This window comes from Oncorhynchus masou, chromosome 6 (assembly GCF_036934945.1).
Source record: "Oncorhynchus masou masou isolate Uvic2021 chromosome 6, UVic_Omas_1.1, whole genome shotgun sequence".
Classification (NCBI taxonomy): domain Eukaryota; kingdom Metazoa; phylum Chordata; class Actinopteri; order Salmoniformes; family Salmonidae; genus Oncorhynchus; species Oncorhynchus masou.
Window position 1 is genome coordinate 78847076 of NC_088217.1, and position 18960 is coordinate 78866035.

General features: G+C 48.7%; 1 protein-coding gene across 1 annotated transcript in view; it reads left to right on the top strand.

Moving 5' to 3' along the window:
- LOC135542718 (inositol polyphosphate-4-phosphatase type I A-like) overlaps positions 1-18960 on the top strand; it is a 62326-nt gene that overhangs the window by 27734 nt on the left and 15632 nt on the right. The window contains exons 7-12 of the mRNA XM_064969856.1: positions 1044-1158; positions 1299-1389; positions 1959-2106; positions 2268-2398; positions 17894-17998; positions 18086-18194. Coding sequence (XP_064825928.1) covers positions 1044-1158; positions 1299-1389; positions 1959-2106; positions 2268-2398; positions 17894-17998; positions 18086-18194 — 699 coding nt within the window. The remainder of the gene's footprint in view (positions 1-1043; positions 1159-1298; positions 1390-1958; positions 2107-2267; positions 2399-17893; positions 17999-18085; positions 18195-18960) is intronic.

The following is an 18960-nucleotide window of genomic DNA, read 5'->3' on the forward strand; positions in this document are numbered from 1 at the left end:
CAGGTTACACCTGTCCCTGAGGTAGGGGGGAGACACAGGGTTACACCTGGGGGGGGAGACACAGGTTACACCTGTCCCTGAGGTAGGGGGGAGGGGGAGGCACAGGTTACACCTGACCCTGAGGTAGGGGGGGAGACACAGGTTCCACCTGACCCTGAGGTAGGGGGGGGAGACACAGGTTACACCTGACCCTGAGGGGGGGGACACAGGTAGGGGGAGACACAGGTTACACCTGACCCTGAGGTAGGGGGGGGACACAGGTTCCACCTGACCCTGAGGTATGAGAAACTGACAGGTGTATTTGATTCAGACAGGATTCGTATGTCATTATGATTATAATTTTATTCATATTGCTCCCGAGTGGCACCGTGGTCTAAGGCACTGCATCTCAGTGCTCGGGGTGTAACTACAGACACTCTGGTTCGAATCCAGGCTCTACCACAAAAAGCCGTGATTGGGAGTCCCATAGGGTGGCGCCGCCGGGGTAGGCCGTCATTGTAAAATAAGAATTTCTTCTTAACTGACTTGCCTGGTTAAATAAACTAAAATAGGCCATGCCTTTAGTAAGGTGGCAGGTAGCCTAGCGGTTGGAGCGCTGTGCCAGTAACCTAAGCCTGCAAGGTAAAACAAAATCTGTCTGCCCTTGAGCAAGGCACTTAACCCTAATTGTACCAGGGTTGCTGTTATCAGGTGTGTCCTGCTTACTGCCAACGCTCTCTAATCCTGTTTCATTCTTTAGTTATCAATGGCTGACCCTGGCCGTGACCCCACTCTGTGAGGGGGGATATTCACACATGTATAATATATTCTTGTACATTTGTGAAATAGGACAAATGTTAGCACCCAAATGATTGTCTTATAACAGACAAGGATGCTTAAATGTATGGCTCCATAGTAATGTAAATATGAAGCCTATACATTTTTCAGCTAGATTGTTTTGGGTCTGTCATAGTTTTCTGCTGTTTGATCGTTGCTGACTGTAGACTGTGTGTTCCTGGGGGATGCCGTTGACAGCCCTATTGGTGTGTGTTATTGATGAACAGATCTGCAGAGAACAAGCATGTGGGGAACATCACCATCATTGCCTGGCAGATAGAGGAGAAGAGGGATCAGAGGACTCTGCCTGTTGCCAGGTTACCAGACACCATCAACGGCAGGGTGAGCTTCCGAGACTCTCGCCAGATCCCTACCGCTGACACCAAATGTCAGACACCTGTGAGACCGGGGCCAGGGTTTTGTGTGTGTGTGTGTGTGTGTGCATCCTGCATGTGTGACTCTTCTATCCCTGTGTGCCACAGACCGTGCTTCCAGTGGATGAGAGCCTGACCGAATCCATGGGTGTCAGAGCCAAATATGCATCTTTATGCAAAGACACTCTGCTGACATCAGGTAGGAGGGACAGCTGGGTCTGTCCCATTATCTCAGCCCACTGGCACCACCTCTACCAAAGCCCTGTAGAAGAGCCTGTCTCCCCACTGAGACGCTTTGTAAACAGGCGCCAATAATTCACAAGTGTCACCTGAGACGAATGCAGTTCGGTATCATCTTCCGTAACATTTCACCTAATGTGATTCTGTTCTAAAAATGATTTCTGCGGCTCTAAATGATTTGATTGGACATCCATCCGATCCGTCCCTCATGGCTGGATGTTAGCTGGTTTCACTGAGTAATGTCATTACCCGTACGTACGCTCAGTGAGAGATTGTTGCTTTTCTTACTCACCACTCTCAGATGTGTGTGTCTGGACAGACCTCTGTATACAGTGGAATGGCTTATTGTCCTCTGGGAAGGAAATAGTATTTCACATGCTCCTCTTATACTTTAAATCCCCCCGAGACAAAATGTGACCTTCAAATATACAGCGCCTTTATCATTTATTACTCGACTGTGGAGCAAAATAAATGATTCAGAGATTGTGTTAGATGATGTTGAGCATTTTTCGTGTGTGTGTGTCTCAGTGTTTGGAGGCACCATGTCCAGAATGTACCGTTTCCCCACCACGGATGGTCACCACCTGCGGGTGCTAGAACAGATGGCTGAAAGTGTGTTGTCTCTCAACATCCCCAGACAGTATGTCAAACTACTGCTGGAGGAGGACGCTGTCAGGTACACTACTACACATATATTCACACACACACACACACACACACATATATATATATATATATATATATATACACACACCGACATGCACATTTGTGACCGTGTCCAGGGATTTGTTAATTGAGTGTGCATTAATAAAATATAATTTAAGTGTGTGTGTTCAGGGTTTGTGAGCTGGAGGAGCTGGGGGAGTTGTCACCATGCTGGGAGAACCTACGACGACAGATAGTCACTCAGTACCAGACCATCATCCTCACGTACCAGGAGACTCTCTCTGACCTCACCAACTACAAGGGTTAGTACTGTACACACACACACACACACGACTACCAGGAGACTCTCTGACCTCACCAACTACAAGGGTTAGTACTGTACACACACACGACTACCAGGAGACTCTCTCTGACCTCACCAACTACAAGGGTTAGTACTGTACACACGCACGTCTACCAGGAGACTCTCTGACCTCACCAACTACAAGGGTTAGTACTGTACACACGCACGACTACCAGGAGACTCTCTGACCTCACCAACTACAAGGGTTAGTACTGTACACACACACGACTACCAGGAGACTCTCTTTGACCTCACCAACTACAAGGGTTAGTACTGTACACACGCACGTCTACCAGGAGACTCTCTGACCTCACCAACTACAAGGGTTAGTACTGTACACACGCACGACTACCAGGAGACTCTCTGACCTCACCAACTACAAGGGTTAGTACTGTACACACGCACGACTACCAGGAGACTCTTTGACCTCACCAACTACAAGGGTTAGTACTGTACACACGCACGACTACCAGGAGACTCTCTCTGACCTCACCAATTACAAGGGTTAGTACTGTACACACGCACGACTACCAGGAGACTCTCTTTGACCTCACCAACTACAAGGGTTAGTACTGTACACACGCACGTCTACCAGGAGACTCTCTGACCTCACCAACTACAAGGGTTAGTACTGTACACACGCACACACACACGACTACCAGGAGACTCTCTGACCTCACCAACTACAAGGGTTAGTACTGTACACACGAACGACTACCAGGAGACTCTCTTTGACCTCACCAACTACAAGGGTTAGTACTGTACACACGCACGACTACCAGGAGACTCTCTGACCTCACCAACTACAAGGGTTAGTACTGTACACACACACACACACACGACTACCAGGAGACTCTCTTTGACCTCACCAACTACAAGGGTTAGTACTGTACACACGAACGACTACCAGGAGACTCTCTTTGACCTCACCAACTACAAGGGTTAGTACTGTACACACGAACGACTATCAGGAGACTCTCTTTGACCTCACCAACTACAAGGGTTAGTACTGTACACACGAACGACTACCAGGAGACTCTCTGACCTCACCAACTACAAGGGTTAGTACTGTACACACGAACGACTATCAGGAGACTCTCTTTGACCTCACCAACTACAAGGGTTAGTACTGTACACACACACGACTACCAGGAGACTCTCTGACCTCACCAACTACAAGGGTTAGTACTGTACACACGAACGACTACCAGGAGACTCTCTTTGACCTCACCAACTACAAGGGTTAGTACTGTACACACGAACGACTACCAGGAGACTCTCTTTGACCTCACCAACTACTAGGGTTAGTACTGTACACACGAACGACTACCAGGAGACTCTCTTTGACCTCACCAACTACAAGGGTTAGTACTGTACACACGCACGACTACCAGGAGACTCTTTGACCTCACCAACTACAAGGGTTAGTACTGTACACACGCACGACTACCAGGAGACTCTCTTTGACCTCACCAACTACAAGGGTTAGTACTGTACACACGCACACACACACGACTACCAGGAGACTCTCTTTGACCTCACCAACTACAAGGGTTAGTACTGTACACACGCACGACTACCAGGAGACTTTCTGACCTCACCAACTACAAGGGTTAGTACTGTACACACGCACGACTACCAGGAGACTCTCTGACCTCACCAACTACAAGGGTTAGTACTGTACACACGCACGACTACCAGGAGACTCTCTGACCTCACCAACTACAAGGGTTAGTACTGTACACACGCACGACTACCAGGAGACTCTCTGACCTCACCAACTACAAGGGTTAGTACTGTACACACACACACACACACACGACTACCAGGAGACTCTCTTTGACCTCACCAACTACAAGGGTTAGTACTGTACACACGCACGACTACCAGGAGACTCTCTCTGACCTCACCAACTACAAGGGTTAGTACTGTACACACGCACGACTACCAGGAGACTCTCTGACCTCACCAACTACAAGGGTTAGTACTGTACACACGCACGACTACCAGGAGACTCTCTCTGACCTCACCAACTACAAGGGTTAGTACTGTACACACGCACGACTACCAGGAGACTCTCTTTGACCTCACCAACTACAAGGGTTAGTACTGTACACACGCTCACCAACTACGACTACCAGGAGACTCTCTGACCTCACCAACTACAAGGGTTAGTACTGTACACACGACCTCACGACTACCAGGAGACTCTCTGACCTCACCAACTACAAGGGTTAGTACTGTACACACGCACGACTACCAGGAGACTCTCTGACCTCACCAACTACAAGGGTTAGTACTGTACACACACACACACACACACACACACACGACTACCAGGAGACTCTCTTTGACCTCACCAACTACAAGGGTTAGTACTGTACACACACAGGACTACCAGGAGACTCTCTGACCTCACCAACTACAAGGGTTAGTACTGTACACACGCACGACTACCAGGAGACTCTCTTTGACCTCACCAACTACAAGGGTTAGTACTGTACACACGCACGACTACCAGGAGACTCTCTTTGACCTCACCAACTACAAGGGTTAGTACTGTACACACGCACGACTACCAGGAGACTCTCTGACCTCACCAACTACAAGAGTTAGTACTGTACACACGCACGACTACCAGGAGACTCTCTTTGACCTCACCAACTACAAGGGTTAGTACTGTACACACGCACGACTACCAGGAGACTTTCTGACCTCACCAACTACAAGGGTTAGTACTGTACACACGCACGACTACCAGGAGACTCTCTTTGACCTCACCAACTACAAGGGTTAGTACTGTACACACGCACGACTACCAGGAGACTCTCTGACCTCACCAACTACAAGGGTTAGTACTGTACACACGCACGACTACCAGGAGACTCTCTGACCTCACCAACTACAAGGGTTAGTACTGTACACACGCACGACTACCAGGAGACTCTCTGACCTCACCAACTACAAGGGTTAGTACTGTACACACGCACGACTACCAGGAGACTCTCTGACCTCACCAACTACAAGGGTTAGTACTGTACACACGCACGACTACCAGGAGACTCTCTTGACCTCACCAACTACAAGGGTTAGTACTGTACACACGCACGACTACCAGGAGACTCTCTGACCTCACCAACTACAAGGGTTAGTACTGTACACACGCACGACTACCAGGAGACTCTCTGACCTCACCAACTACAAGGTTAGTTAGTACTGTACACAAGCACGACTACCAGTAGACTCTCTCTGTCCTCACGAACTACAAGGGTTAGTACTGTACACACGCACGACTACCAGGAGACTCTCTTTGACCTCACCAACTACAAGGGTTAGTACTGTACACACGCACGACTACCAGGAGACTCTCTGACCTCACCAACTACAAGAGTTAGTACTGTACTACACGTACACACACGACTACCAGGAGACTCTCTTTGACCTCACCAACTACAAGGGTTAGTACTGTACACACGCACGACTACCAGGAGACTCTCTGACCTCACCAACTACAAGGGTTAGTACTGTACACACGCACGACTACCAGGAGACTCTCTTTGACCTCACCAACTACAAGGGTTAGTACTGTACACACGCACGACTACCAGGAGACTCTCTCTGACCTCACCAACTACAAGGGTTAGTACTGTACACACGCACGACTACCAGGAGACTCTCTGACCTCACCAACTACAAGGGTTAGTACTGTACACACGCACGACTACCAGGAGACTACCAGGAGACTCTCTGACCTCACCAACTACAAGGGTTAGTACTGTACACACGCACGACTACCAGGAGACTACCAGGAGACTCTCTCTGACCTCACCAACTACAAGGGTTAGTACTGTACACACGCACGACTACCAGGAGACTCTCTTCTACCTCACCAACTACAAGGGTTAGTACTGTACACACGCACGACTACCAGGAGACTTTCTGACCTCACCAACTACAAGGGTTAGTACTGTACACACGCACACACACTACCAGGAGACTCTCTGACCTCACCAACTACAAGAGTTAGTACTGTACACACGCACGACTACCAGGAGACTCTCTTTGACCTCACCAACTACAAGGGTTAGTACTGTACACACGCACGACTACCAGGAGACTCTCTGACCTCACCAACTACAAGGGTTAGTACTGTACACACGACCTCACCAACTACGACTACCAGGAGACTCTCTTTGACCTCACCAACTACAAGGGTTAGTACTGTACACACGCACGACTACCAGGAGACTCTCTGACCTCACCAACTACAAGGGTTAGTACTGTACACACGCACGACTACCAGGAGACTCTCTTTGACCTCACCAACTACAAGGGTTAGTACTGTACACACGCACGACTACCAGGAGACTCTCTGACCTCACCAACTACAAGGGTTAGTACTGTACACACGCACGACTACCAGGAGACTCTCTGACCTCACCAACTACAAGGGTTAGTACTGTACACACGCACGACTACCAGGAGACTCTCTTGACCTCACCAACTACAAGGGTTAGTACTGTACACACGCACGACTACCAGGAGACTCTCTGACCTCACCAACTACAAGGGTTAGTACTGTACACACGCACGACTACCAGGAGACTCTCTTTGACCTCACCAACTACAAGGGTTAGTACTGTACACACGCACGACTACCAGGAGACTCTCTGACCTCACCAACTACAAGGGTTAGTACTGTACACACGCACGACTACCAGGAGACTCTCTGACCTCACCAACTACAAGGGTTAGTACTGTACACACGCACGACTACCAGGAGACTCTCTGACCTCACCAACTACAAGGGTTAGTACTGTACACACGCACGACTACCAGGAGACTCTCTTTGACCTCACCAACTACAAGGGTTAGTACTGTACACACCAGGAGACTCTCACGACTACCAGGAGACACAACGACTCTTTGACCTCACCAACTACAAGGGTTAGTACTGTACACACGCACGACTACCAGGAGACTCTCTGACCTCACCAACTACAAGGGTTAGTACTGTACACACGCACGACTACCAGGAGACTCTCTTTGACCTCACCAACTACAAGGGTTAGTACTGTACACACGCACGACTACCAGGAGACTCTCTGACCTCACCAACTACAAGGGTTAGTACTGTACACACACACACACACACGACTACCAGGAGACTCTCTGACCTCACCAACTACAAGGGTTAGTACTGTACACACGCACGACTACCAGGAGACTCTCTGACCTCACCAACTACAAGGGTTAGTACTGTACACACGCACGACTACCAGGAGACTCTCTCTGACCTCACCAACTACAAGGGTTAGTACTGTACACACGCACGACTACCAGGAGACTCTCTGACCTCACCAACTACAAGGGTTAGTACTGTACACACGCACGACTACCAGGAGACTCTCTCTGACCTCACCAACTACAAGGGTTAGTACTGTACACACGCACGACTACCAGGAGACTCTCTGACCTCACCAACTACAAGGGTTAGTACTGTACACACGCACGACTACCAGGAGACTCTCTGACCTCACCAACTACAAGGGTTAGTACTGTACACACGCACGACTACCAGGAGACTCTCTGACCTCACCAACTACAAGGGTTAGTACTGTACACACACGACTACCAGGAGACTCTCTTTGACCTCACCAACTACAACACTGTACACACACGACTACCAGGAGACTCTCTTTGACCTCACCAACTACAAGGGTTAGTACTGTACACACACACGACTACCAGGAGACTCTCTGACCTCACCAACTACAAGGGTTAGTACTGTACACACACACGACTACCAGGAGACTCTCTGACCTCACCAACTACAAGGGTTAGTACTGTACACACGCACGACTACCAGGAGACTCTCAAGGGTTAGTACTTACACACGAACGACTACCAGGACTCCCTTTGACTCTCTTTGACACTCCAACTACAAGGGTTAGTACTGTACACACGCACGACTACCAGGAGACTCTCTGACCTCACCAACTACAAGGGTTAGTACTGTACACACGCACGACTACCAGGAGACTCTCTGACCTCACCAACTACAAGGGTTAGTACTGTACACACGCACGACTACCAGGAGACTCTCTGACCTCACCAACTACAAGGGTTAGTACTGTACACACGCACGACTACCAGGAGACTCTCTTTGACCTCACCAACTACAAGGGTTAGTACTGTCACACACGTTAGTACGACTACCAGGAGACTCTCTCTGACCTCACCAACTACAAGGGTTAGTACTGTACACACGCACGACTACCAGGAGACTCTCTGACCTCACCAACTACAAGGGTTAGTACTGTACACACGCACGACTACCAGGAGACTCTCTGACCTCACCAACTACAAGGGTTAGTACTGTACACACGCACGACTACCAGGAGACTCTCTTCTACCTCACCAACTACAAGGGTTAGTACTGTACACACGCACGACTACCAGGAGACTCTCTGACCTCACCAACTACAAGGGTTAGTACTGTACACACGCACGACTACCAGGAGACTCTCTGACCTCACCAACTACAAGGGTTAGTACTGTACACACGACTACCAGGAGACGACTCACCAACCAGGAGACTCTCAGGAGACTCTCTGACCTCACCAACTACAAGGGTTAGTACTGTACACACGCACGACTACCAGGAGACTCTCTGACCTCACCAACTACAAGGGTTAGTACTGTACACACGCACGACTACCAGGAGACTCTCTGACCTCACCAACTACAAGGGTTAGTACTGTACACACGCACGACTACCAGGAGACTCTCTTTGACCTCACCAACTACAAGGGTTAGTACTGTACACACGCACGACTACCAGGAGACTCTCTTTGACCTCACCAACTACAAGGGTTAGTACTGTACACACGCACGACTACCAGGAGACTCTCTGACCTCACCAACTACAAGGGTTAGTACTGTACACACGCACGACTACCAGGAGACTCTCTTTGACCTCACCAACTACAAGGGTTAGTACTGTACACACGCACGACTACCAGGAGACTCTCTGACCTCACCAACTACAAGGGTTAGTACTGTACACGCACGACTACCACGACTACCAGGGGAGACTCTCTTTGACCTCACCAACTACAAGGGTTAGTACTGTACACACGCACGACTACCAGGAGACTCTCTCTGACCTCACCAACTACAAGGGTTAGTACTGTACACACGCACGACTACCAGGAGACTCTCTCTGACCTCACCAACTACAAGGGTTAGTACTGTACACACGCACGACTACCAGGAGACTCTCTGACCTCACCAACTACAAGGGTTAGTACTGTACACACGCACGACTACCAGGAGACTCTCTGACCTCACCAACTACAAGGGTTAGTACTGTACACACGCACGACTACCAGGAGACTCTCTGACCTCACCAACTACAAGGGTTAGTACTGTACACACACACACACACACACACACACGACTACCAGGAGACTCTCTTTGACCTCACCAACTACAAGGGTTAGTACTGTACACACACAGGACTACCAGGAGACTCTCTGACCTCACCAACTACAAGGGTTAGTACTGTACACACACAGGACTACCAGGAGACTCTCTGACCTCACCAACTACAAGGGTTAGTACTGTACACACACACGACTACCAGGAGACTCTTTGACCTCACCAACTACAAGGGTTAGTACTGTACACACACAGGACTACCAGGAGACTCTCTGACCTCACCAACTACAAGGGTTAGTACTGTACACACGCACGACTACCAGGAGACTCTCTGACCTCACCAACTACAAGGGTTAGTACTGTACACATGCACGACTACCAGGAGACTCTCTCTGACCTCACCAACTACAAGGGTTAGTACTGTACACACGCACGACTATCAGGAGACTCTCTGACCTCACCAACTACAAGGGTTAGTACTGTACACACGCACGACTACCAGGAGACTCTCTCTGACCTCACCAACTACAAGGGTTAGTACTACAGGAGACACACGCACGACTACCAGGAGACTCTCTGACCTCACCAACTACAAGGGTTAGTACTGTACACACGCACGACTACCAGGAGACTCTCTCTGACCTCACCAACTACAAGGGTTAGTACTGTACACACGCACGACTACCAGGAGACTCTCTGACCTCACCAACTACAAGGGTTAGTACTGTACACACGCACGACTACCAGGAGACTCTCTTTGACCTCACCAACTACAAGGGTTAGTACTGTACACACGCACGACTACCAGGAGACTCTCTGACCTCACCAACTACAAGGGTTAGTACTGTACACACACACGACTACCAGGAGACTCTCTGACCTCACCAACTACAAGGGTTAGTACTGTACACACGCACGACTACCAGGAGACTCTCTTGACCTCACCAACTACAAGGGTTAGTACTGTACACACGCACGACTACCAGGAGACTCTCTCTGACCTCACCAACTACAAGGGTTAGTACTGTACACACGCACGACTACCAGGAGACTCTCTGACCTCACCAACTACAAGGGTTAGTACTGTACACACGCACGACTACCAGGAGACTCTCTGACCTCACCAACTACAAGGGTTAGTACTGTACACACGCACGACTACCAGGAGACTCTCTTCTACCTCACCAACTACAAGGGTTAGTACTGTACACACGCACGACTACCAGGAGACTTTCTGACCTCACCAACTACAAGGGTTAGTACTGTACACACGCACGACTACCAGGAGACTCTCTTTGACCTCACCAACTACAAGGGTTAGTACTGTACACACGCACGACTACCAGGAGACTCTCTGACCTCACCAACTACAAGGGTTAGTACTGTACACACGCACGACTACCAGGAGACTCTCTTTGACCTCACCAACTACAAGGGTTAGTACTGTACACACGCACGACTACCAGGAGACTCTCTCTTGACCTCACCAACTACAAGGGTTAGTACTGTACACACGCACGACTACCAGGAGACTCTCTCTGACCTCACCAACTACAAGGGTTAGTACTGTACACACGCACGACTACCAGGAGACTCTCTTTGACCTCACCAACTACAAGGGTTAGTACTGTACACACGCACGACTACCAGGAGACTCTCTGACCTCACCAACTACAAGGGTTAGTACTGTACACACACACCACTACACGACTACCAGGAGACTCTCTTTGACCTCACCAACTACAAGGGTTAGTACTGTACACACGCACGACTACCAGGAGACTCTTCTGACCTCACCAACTACAAGGGTTAGTACTGTACACACGCACGACTACCAGGAGACTCTCTGACCTCACCAACTACAAGGGTTAGTACTGTACACACGCACGACTACCAGGAGACTCTCTCTGACCTCACCAACTACAAGGGTTAGTACTGTACACACGCACGACTACCAGGAGACTCTCTGACCTCACCAACTACAAGGGTTAGTACTGTACACACGCACGACTACCAGGAGACTCTCTGACCTCACCAACTACAAGGGTTAGTACTGTACACACACACACGACTACCAGGAGACTCTCTGACCTCACCAACTACAAGGGTTAGTACTGTACACACGCACGACTACCAGGAGACTCTCTGACCTCACCAACTACAAGGGTTAGTACTGTACACACACACGACTACCAGGAGACTGACCTCACCAACTACAAGGGTTAGTACTGTACACACACACACACACACACACACACACACGACTACCAGGAGACTCTCTTTGACCTCACCAACTACAAGGGTTAGTACTGTACACACACAGGACTACCAGGAGACTCTCTGACCTCACCAACTACAAGGGTTAGTACTGTACACACACAGGACTACCAGGAGACTCTCTGACCTCACCAACTACAAGGGTTAGTACTGTACACACACACGACTACCAGGAGACTCTTTGACCTCACCAACTACAAGAGTTAGTACTGTTCACACGCACGACTACCAGGAGACTCTCTCTGACCTCACCAACTACAAGGGTTAGTACTGTACACACACACACGACTACCAGGAGACTCTCTTTGACCTCACCAACTACAAGGGTTAGTACTGTACACACACAGGACTACCAGGAGACTCTCTGACCTCACCAACTACAAGGGTTAGTACTGTACACACGCACGACTATCAGGAGACTCTCTGACCTCACCAACTACAAGGGTTAGTACTGTACACACGCACGACTACCAGGAGACTCTCTCTGACCTCACCAACTACAAGGGTTAGTACTGTACACACGCACGACTACCAGGAGACTCTCTGACCTCACCAACTACAAGGGTTAGTACTGTACACACGCACGACTACCAGGAGACTCTCTGACCTCACCAACTACAAGGGTTAGTACTGTACACACGCACGACTACCAGGAGACTCTCTGACCTCACCAACTACAAGGGTTAGTACTGTACACACGCACGACTACCAGGAGACTCTCTGACCTCACCAACTACAAGAGTTAGTACTGTACACACACACGACTACCAGGAGACTTTCTGACCTCACCAACTACAAGGGTTAGTACTGTACACACGCACGACTACCAGGAGACTCTCTTTGACCTCACCAACTACAAGGGTTAGTACTGTACACACGCACGACTACCAGGAGACTCTCTGACCTCACCAACTACAAGGGTTAGTACTGTACACACGCACGACTACCAGGAGACTCTCTTTGACCTCACCAACTACAAGGGTTAGTACTGTACACACGCACGACTACCAGGAGACTCTCTTTGACCTCACCAACTACAAGGGTTAGTACTGTACACACACAGGACTACCAGGAGACTCTCTGACCTCACCAACTACAAGGGTTAGTACTGTACACACGCACGACTACCAGGAGACTCTCTGACCTCACCAACTACAAGGGTTAGTACTGTACACACGCACGACTACCAGGAGACTCTCTCTGACCTCACCAACTACAAGGGTTAGTACTGTACACACGCACGACTATCAGGAGACTCTCTGACCTCACCAACTACAAGGGTTAGTACTGTACACACGCACGACTACCAGGAGACTCTCTGACCTCACCAACTACAAGGGTTAGTACTGTACACAGGGTTAGTACACGACTACCAGGAGACTCTCTTGACCTCACCAACTACAAGGGTTAGTACTGTACACACGCACGACTACCAGGAGACTCTCTGACCTCACCAACTACAAGGGTTAGTACTGTACACACGCACGACTACCAGGAGACTCTCTTTGACCTCACCAACTACAAGGGTTAGTACTGTACACACGCACGACTACCAGGAGACTCTCTGACCTCACCAACTACAAGGGTTAGTACTGTACACACGCACGACTACCAGGAGACTCTCTTTGACCTCACCAACTACAAGGGTTAGTACTGTACACACGCACGACTACCAGGAGACTCTTTACTGACATCACCAACTACAAGGGTTAGTACTGTACACACGCACGACTACCAGGAGACTCCCTGACCTCACCAACTACAAGGGTTAGTACTGTACACACGCACGACTACCAGGAGACTCTCTTTGACCTCACCAACTACAAGGGTTAGTACTGTACACACACACACACACACGACTACCAGGAGACTCTCTTTGACCTCACCAACTACAAGGGTTAGTACTGTACACACGCACGACTACCAGGAGACTCTCTCTGACCTCACCAACTACAAGGGTTAGTACTGTACACACGCACGACTATCAGGAGACTCTCTGACCTCACCAACTACAAGGGTTAGTACTGTACACACGCACGACTACCAGGAGACTCTCTCTGACCTCACCAACTACAAGGGTTAGTACTGTACACACGCACGACTACCAGGAGACTCTCTGACCTCACCAACTACAAGGGTTAGTACTGTACACACGCACGACTACCAGGAGACTCTCTGACCTCACCAACTACAAGGGTTAGTACTGTACACACGCACGACTACCAGGAGACTCTCTGACCTCACCAACTACAAGGGTTAGTACTGTACACACGCACGACTACCAGGAGACTCTCTGACCTCACCAACTACAAGGGTTAGTACTGTACACACGCACACTACCAGGAGACACTCTGACTCACCAACACAGGGTTAGTACACACACGACTACCAGGAGACTCTCTTTGACCTCACCAACTACAAGGGTTAGTACTGTACACACACAGGACTACCAGGAGACTCTCTGACCTCACCAACTACAAGGGTTAGTACTGTACACACACAGGACTACCAGGAGACTCTCTGACCTCACCAACTACAAGGGTTAGTACTGTACACACACGCACGACTACCAGGAGACTCTTTGACCTCACCAACTACAAGGGTTAGTACTGTACACACGCACGACTACCAGGAGACTCTCTGACCTCACCAACTACAAGGGTTAGTACTGTACACACACACACGACTACCAGGAGACTCTCTTTGACCTCACCAACTACAAGGGTTAGTACTGTACACACACAGGACTACCAGGAGACTCTCTGACCTCACCAACTACAAGGGTTAGTACTGTACACACGCACGACTACCAGGAGACTCTCTTTGACCTCACCAACTACAAGGGTTAGTACTGTACACACGCACGACTACCAGGAGACTCTCTTTGACCTCACCAACTACAAGGGTTAGTACTGTACACACGCACGACTACCAGGAGACTCTCTGACCTCACCAACTACAAGGGTTAGTACTGTACACACGCACGACTACCAGGAGACTCTCTGACCTCACCAACTACAAGGGTTAGTACTGTACACACGCACGACTATCAGGAGACTCTCTGACCTCACCAACTACAAGGGTTAGTACTGTACACACGCACGACTACCAGGAGACTCTCTCTGACCTCACCAACTACAAGGGTTAGTACTGTACACACGCACGACTACCAGGAGACTCTCTGACCTCACCAACTACAAGGGTTAGTACTGTACACACGCACGACTACCAGGAGACTCTTCTGACCTCACCAACTACAAGGGTTAGTACTGTACACACGCACGACTACCAGGAGACTTTCTGACCTCACCAACTACAAGGGTTAGTACTGTACACACGCACGACTACCAGGAGACTCTCTTGACCTCACCAACGACTACCAGGAGACTCTCTGACCTCACCAACTACAAGGGTTAGTACTGTACACACGCACGACTACCAGGAGACTCTCTTTGACCTCACCAACTACAAGGGTTAGTACTGTACACACGCACGACTACCAGGAGACTTTCTGACCTCACCAACTACAAGGGTTAGTACTGTACACACGCACGACTACCAGGAGACTCTCTGACCTCACCAACTACAAGGGTTAGTACTGTACACACGCACGACTACCAGGAGACTCTCTGACCTCACCAACTACAAGGGTTAGTACTGTACACACGCACGACTACCAGGAGACTCTCTTTGACCTCACCAACTACAAGGGTTAGTACTGTACACACGCACGACTACCAGGAGACTCTCTGACCTCACCAACTACAAGGGTTAGTACTGTACACACACACAGACACACGACTACCAGGAGACTCTCTTTGACCTCACCAACTACAAGGGTTAGTACTGTACACACGCACGACTACCAGGAGACTCTCTCTGACCTCACCAACTACAAGGGTTAGTACTGTACACACGCACGACTACCAGGAGACTCTCTGACCTCACCAACTACAAGGGTTAGTACTGTACACACGCACACTACACTGACACCAACACAAGGGTTAGACTACCAGGAGACTCTCTGACCTCACCAACTACAAGGGTTAGTACTGTACACACGCACGACTACCAGGAGACTCTCTTCTACCTCACCAACTACAAGGGTTAGTACTGTACACACGCACGACTACCAGGAGACTTTCTGACCTCACCAACTACAAGGGTTAGTACTGTACACACGCACGACTACCAGGAGACTCTCTGACCTCACCAACTACAAGAGTTAGTACTGTACACACGCACGACTACCAGGAGACTCTCTGACCTCACCAACTACAAGGGTTAGTACTGTACACACGCACGACTACCAGGAGACTCTCTGACCTCACCAACTACAAGGGTTAGTACTGTACACACGCACGACTACCAGGAGACTCTCTGACCTCACCAACTACAAGGGTTAGTACTGTACACACGCACGACTACCAGGAGACTCTCTCTGACCTCACCAACTACAAGGGTTAGTACTGTACACACGCACGACTATCAGGAGACTCTCTTTGACCTCACCAACTACAAGGGTTAGTACTGTACACACACAGGACTACCAGGAGACTCTCTGACCTCACCAACTACAAGGGTTAGTACTGTACACACACACGACTACCAGGAGACTCTCTGACCTCACCAACTACAAGGGTTAGTACTGTACACATGCACGACTACCAGGAGACTCTCTGACCTCTGTCGTGGAAATTTCCTATATTACCAAATTATGAGATATCAAATCACACACCAGTCAGAGTTATGCTTAATCTTCGCCTTTAATAATAATTACGCTTTTGCAATAGGATTTTGACTTTCAACATTTCAGTATCTCTAATAAAAAGTTGGTGGTCAACATAATGGTAACTGAGATCTTTTATAGCAAAGATCCACCCCCCTAGTTGACATGGCAAACCACAGATAATAGGAACTTCACAAAGAAAGATTGTTACTTGAGAGAGGAGTATCCCATAGCCAGACAGCATTAGCTATAAATTATCGTTCAGTTTGGTCTCCTAAATGAAGTTCTTATATCGTTCTTGGTACAACATAGTACCAAAACATAACCTCATCCAGTGGCATATATCAATTGTCAATTCTAGATATCCCCATCTCAAATACACCCAAACCTGGACAAACTCACTGAAGACAGGTCATACACTAGGGAAAGATAAGGGCAACCTCAGAGGGGACATACAATGGTTCCAGACACTGCCATCCTCCTCTCCCCAATGAGAAAAGTAGGGAGTGACTAGCACACAGACATTGTGGAGCCAAGAGATAATTGGTTCCCCCTCAATCATCCCTTCACATGGTTTAAAAGATACGTTCTCATATGAAGACAAGCCTGACCTCTCCCCTCTCTGGGGCCAATGTAACTGAGCCCTAGCAGAGAAAGGATAACTGCAAACTGACAACACTATAGTCCAAAGAGATACATTCTAATGACAAGTATCTCACAAGCATATTATGAAAATAAAACATCTTATCTATGTTACCCAACTAATTCTGATTCACCCCCACACCTCACCAACTACAAGGGTTAGTACTGTACACACACACAGAGGTCCTTGAACCCCAGGCTCCTGTCACCACACACACACACACACACACACACACACGACTACACGTAACACACTAACTTATTTCAGCCTCAGATAACTGTCGAAGGTGGTTTGTTGTGGTTTAACATGAGAATCCTACTCTGTCTATTCCACCCCTCTCTTTTGTCTGGTCTTTCCTCCAGGTCCGTCATTCAAGGCCAGTAACCTGAAGGCAGAGAGGAAGCTGGAGTTCATACCCACCAACCTTCATGTCCAGAGGATGAGGGTGCAGGACGAGTCTGGCTTTGGTGAGCTGAGCCCCATTCCCTGTTCCCCCCCACCCCTGGATGTTCATGCAGCTCTCCACTTTGGCCTTAATAGTTATGTTCCCCCAGACCACACGTATGACGTGGTGACTATCGGGGCTCCCGCCGCCCACTACCAGGGCTTCAAGAACAGCGGCCTGCGCAAGCAAATCACCAAGTTCGAGGAGGCCAAGAAACAGTGAGTACAGAACCTCAGAGGTGGAACCCAGGTGGAACTGTGGTAGAACCTTGGTTGTATTAGATGTATCCTTCTTGCTGCCAATGCTCACTAGTCTTATCACATTTTTCAGCTAACAACCCTACTGACTGACTGATTATCTGGCTGTGTGTGGGCTTGGCTTTTTAAGTCTCTTGTTTTTAACGGGGACATTTCTAATCAAGTGAATCCTAAGTCTGTTTTTGGTAGAGAAACACCCTTGTATCTCTCCCCATCCCCTTTTAAAATGGTATTGGAACGTTGAACTACATCGAAACATGTAGTTTTAACAGGTTATAACCATTAGGCAGAATGAATACCTGCATTAAACACAAACCACTGCTTTTGTCTAAACATTAACGTCATTATACAGTTGAGAATCACATCCTGAGAATGATATCATGTATGTGGTTAATGAAGGATACCCCACAACATACTGTCAAATGCAATGCTTCATTTATCAAATCCATGTACGTCTGTTTATCCCTTGTTCTTGTGCTACTGCATGTCTGTTTATCCCTTGTTCTTGTGCTACTGCATGTCTGTTTATCCCTTGTTCTTGTGCTACTGCATGTCTGTTTATCCCTTGTTCTTGTGCTACTGCATGATCCGTATTTTGACGGCCGACTTTCTGCTGTTTTCTCATTACACACGACATGCTATGCTGCTTTTAGCCTTGGCATTTTCCCTTAATTATATTATATATTTCAAAGATGATTTCCAGTTTTCTGGCTTTTTAATTTTTTCC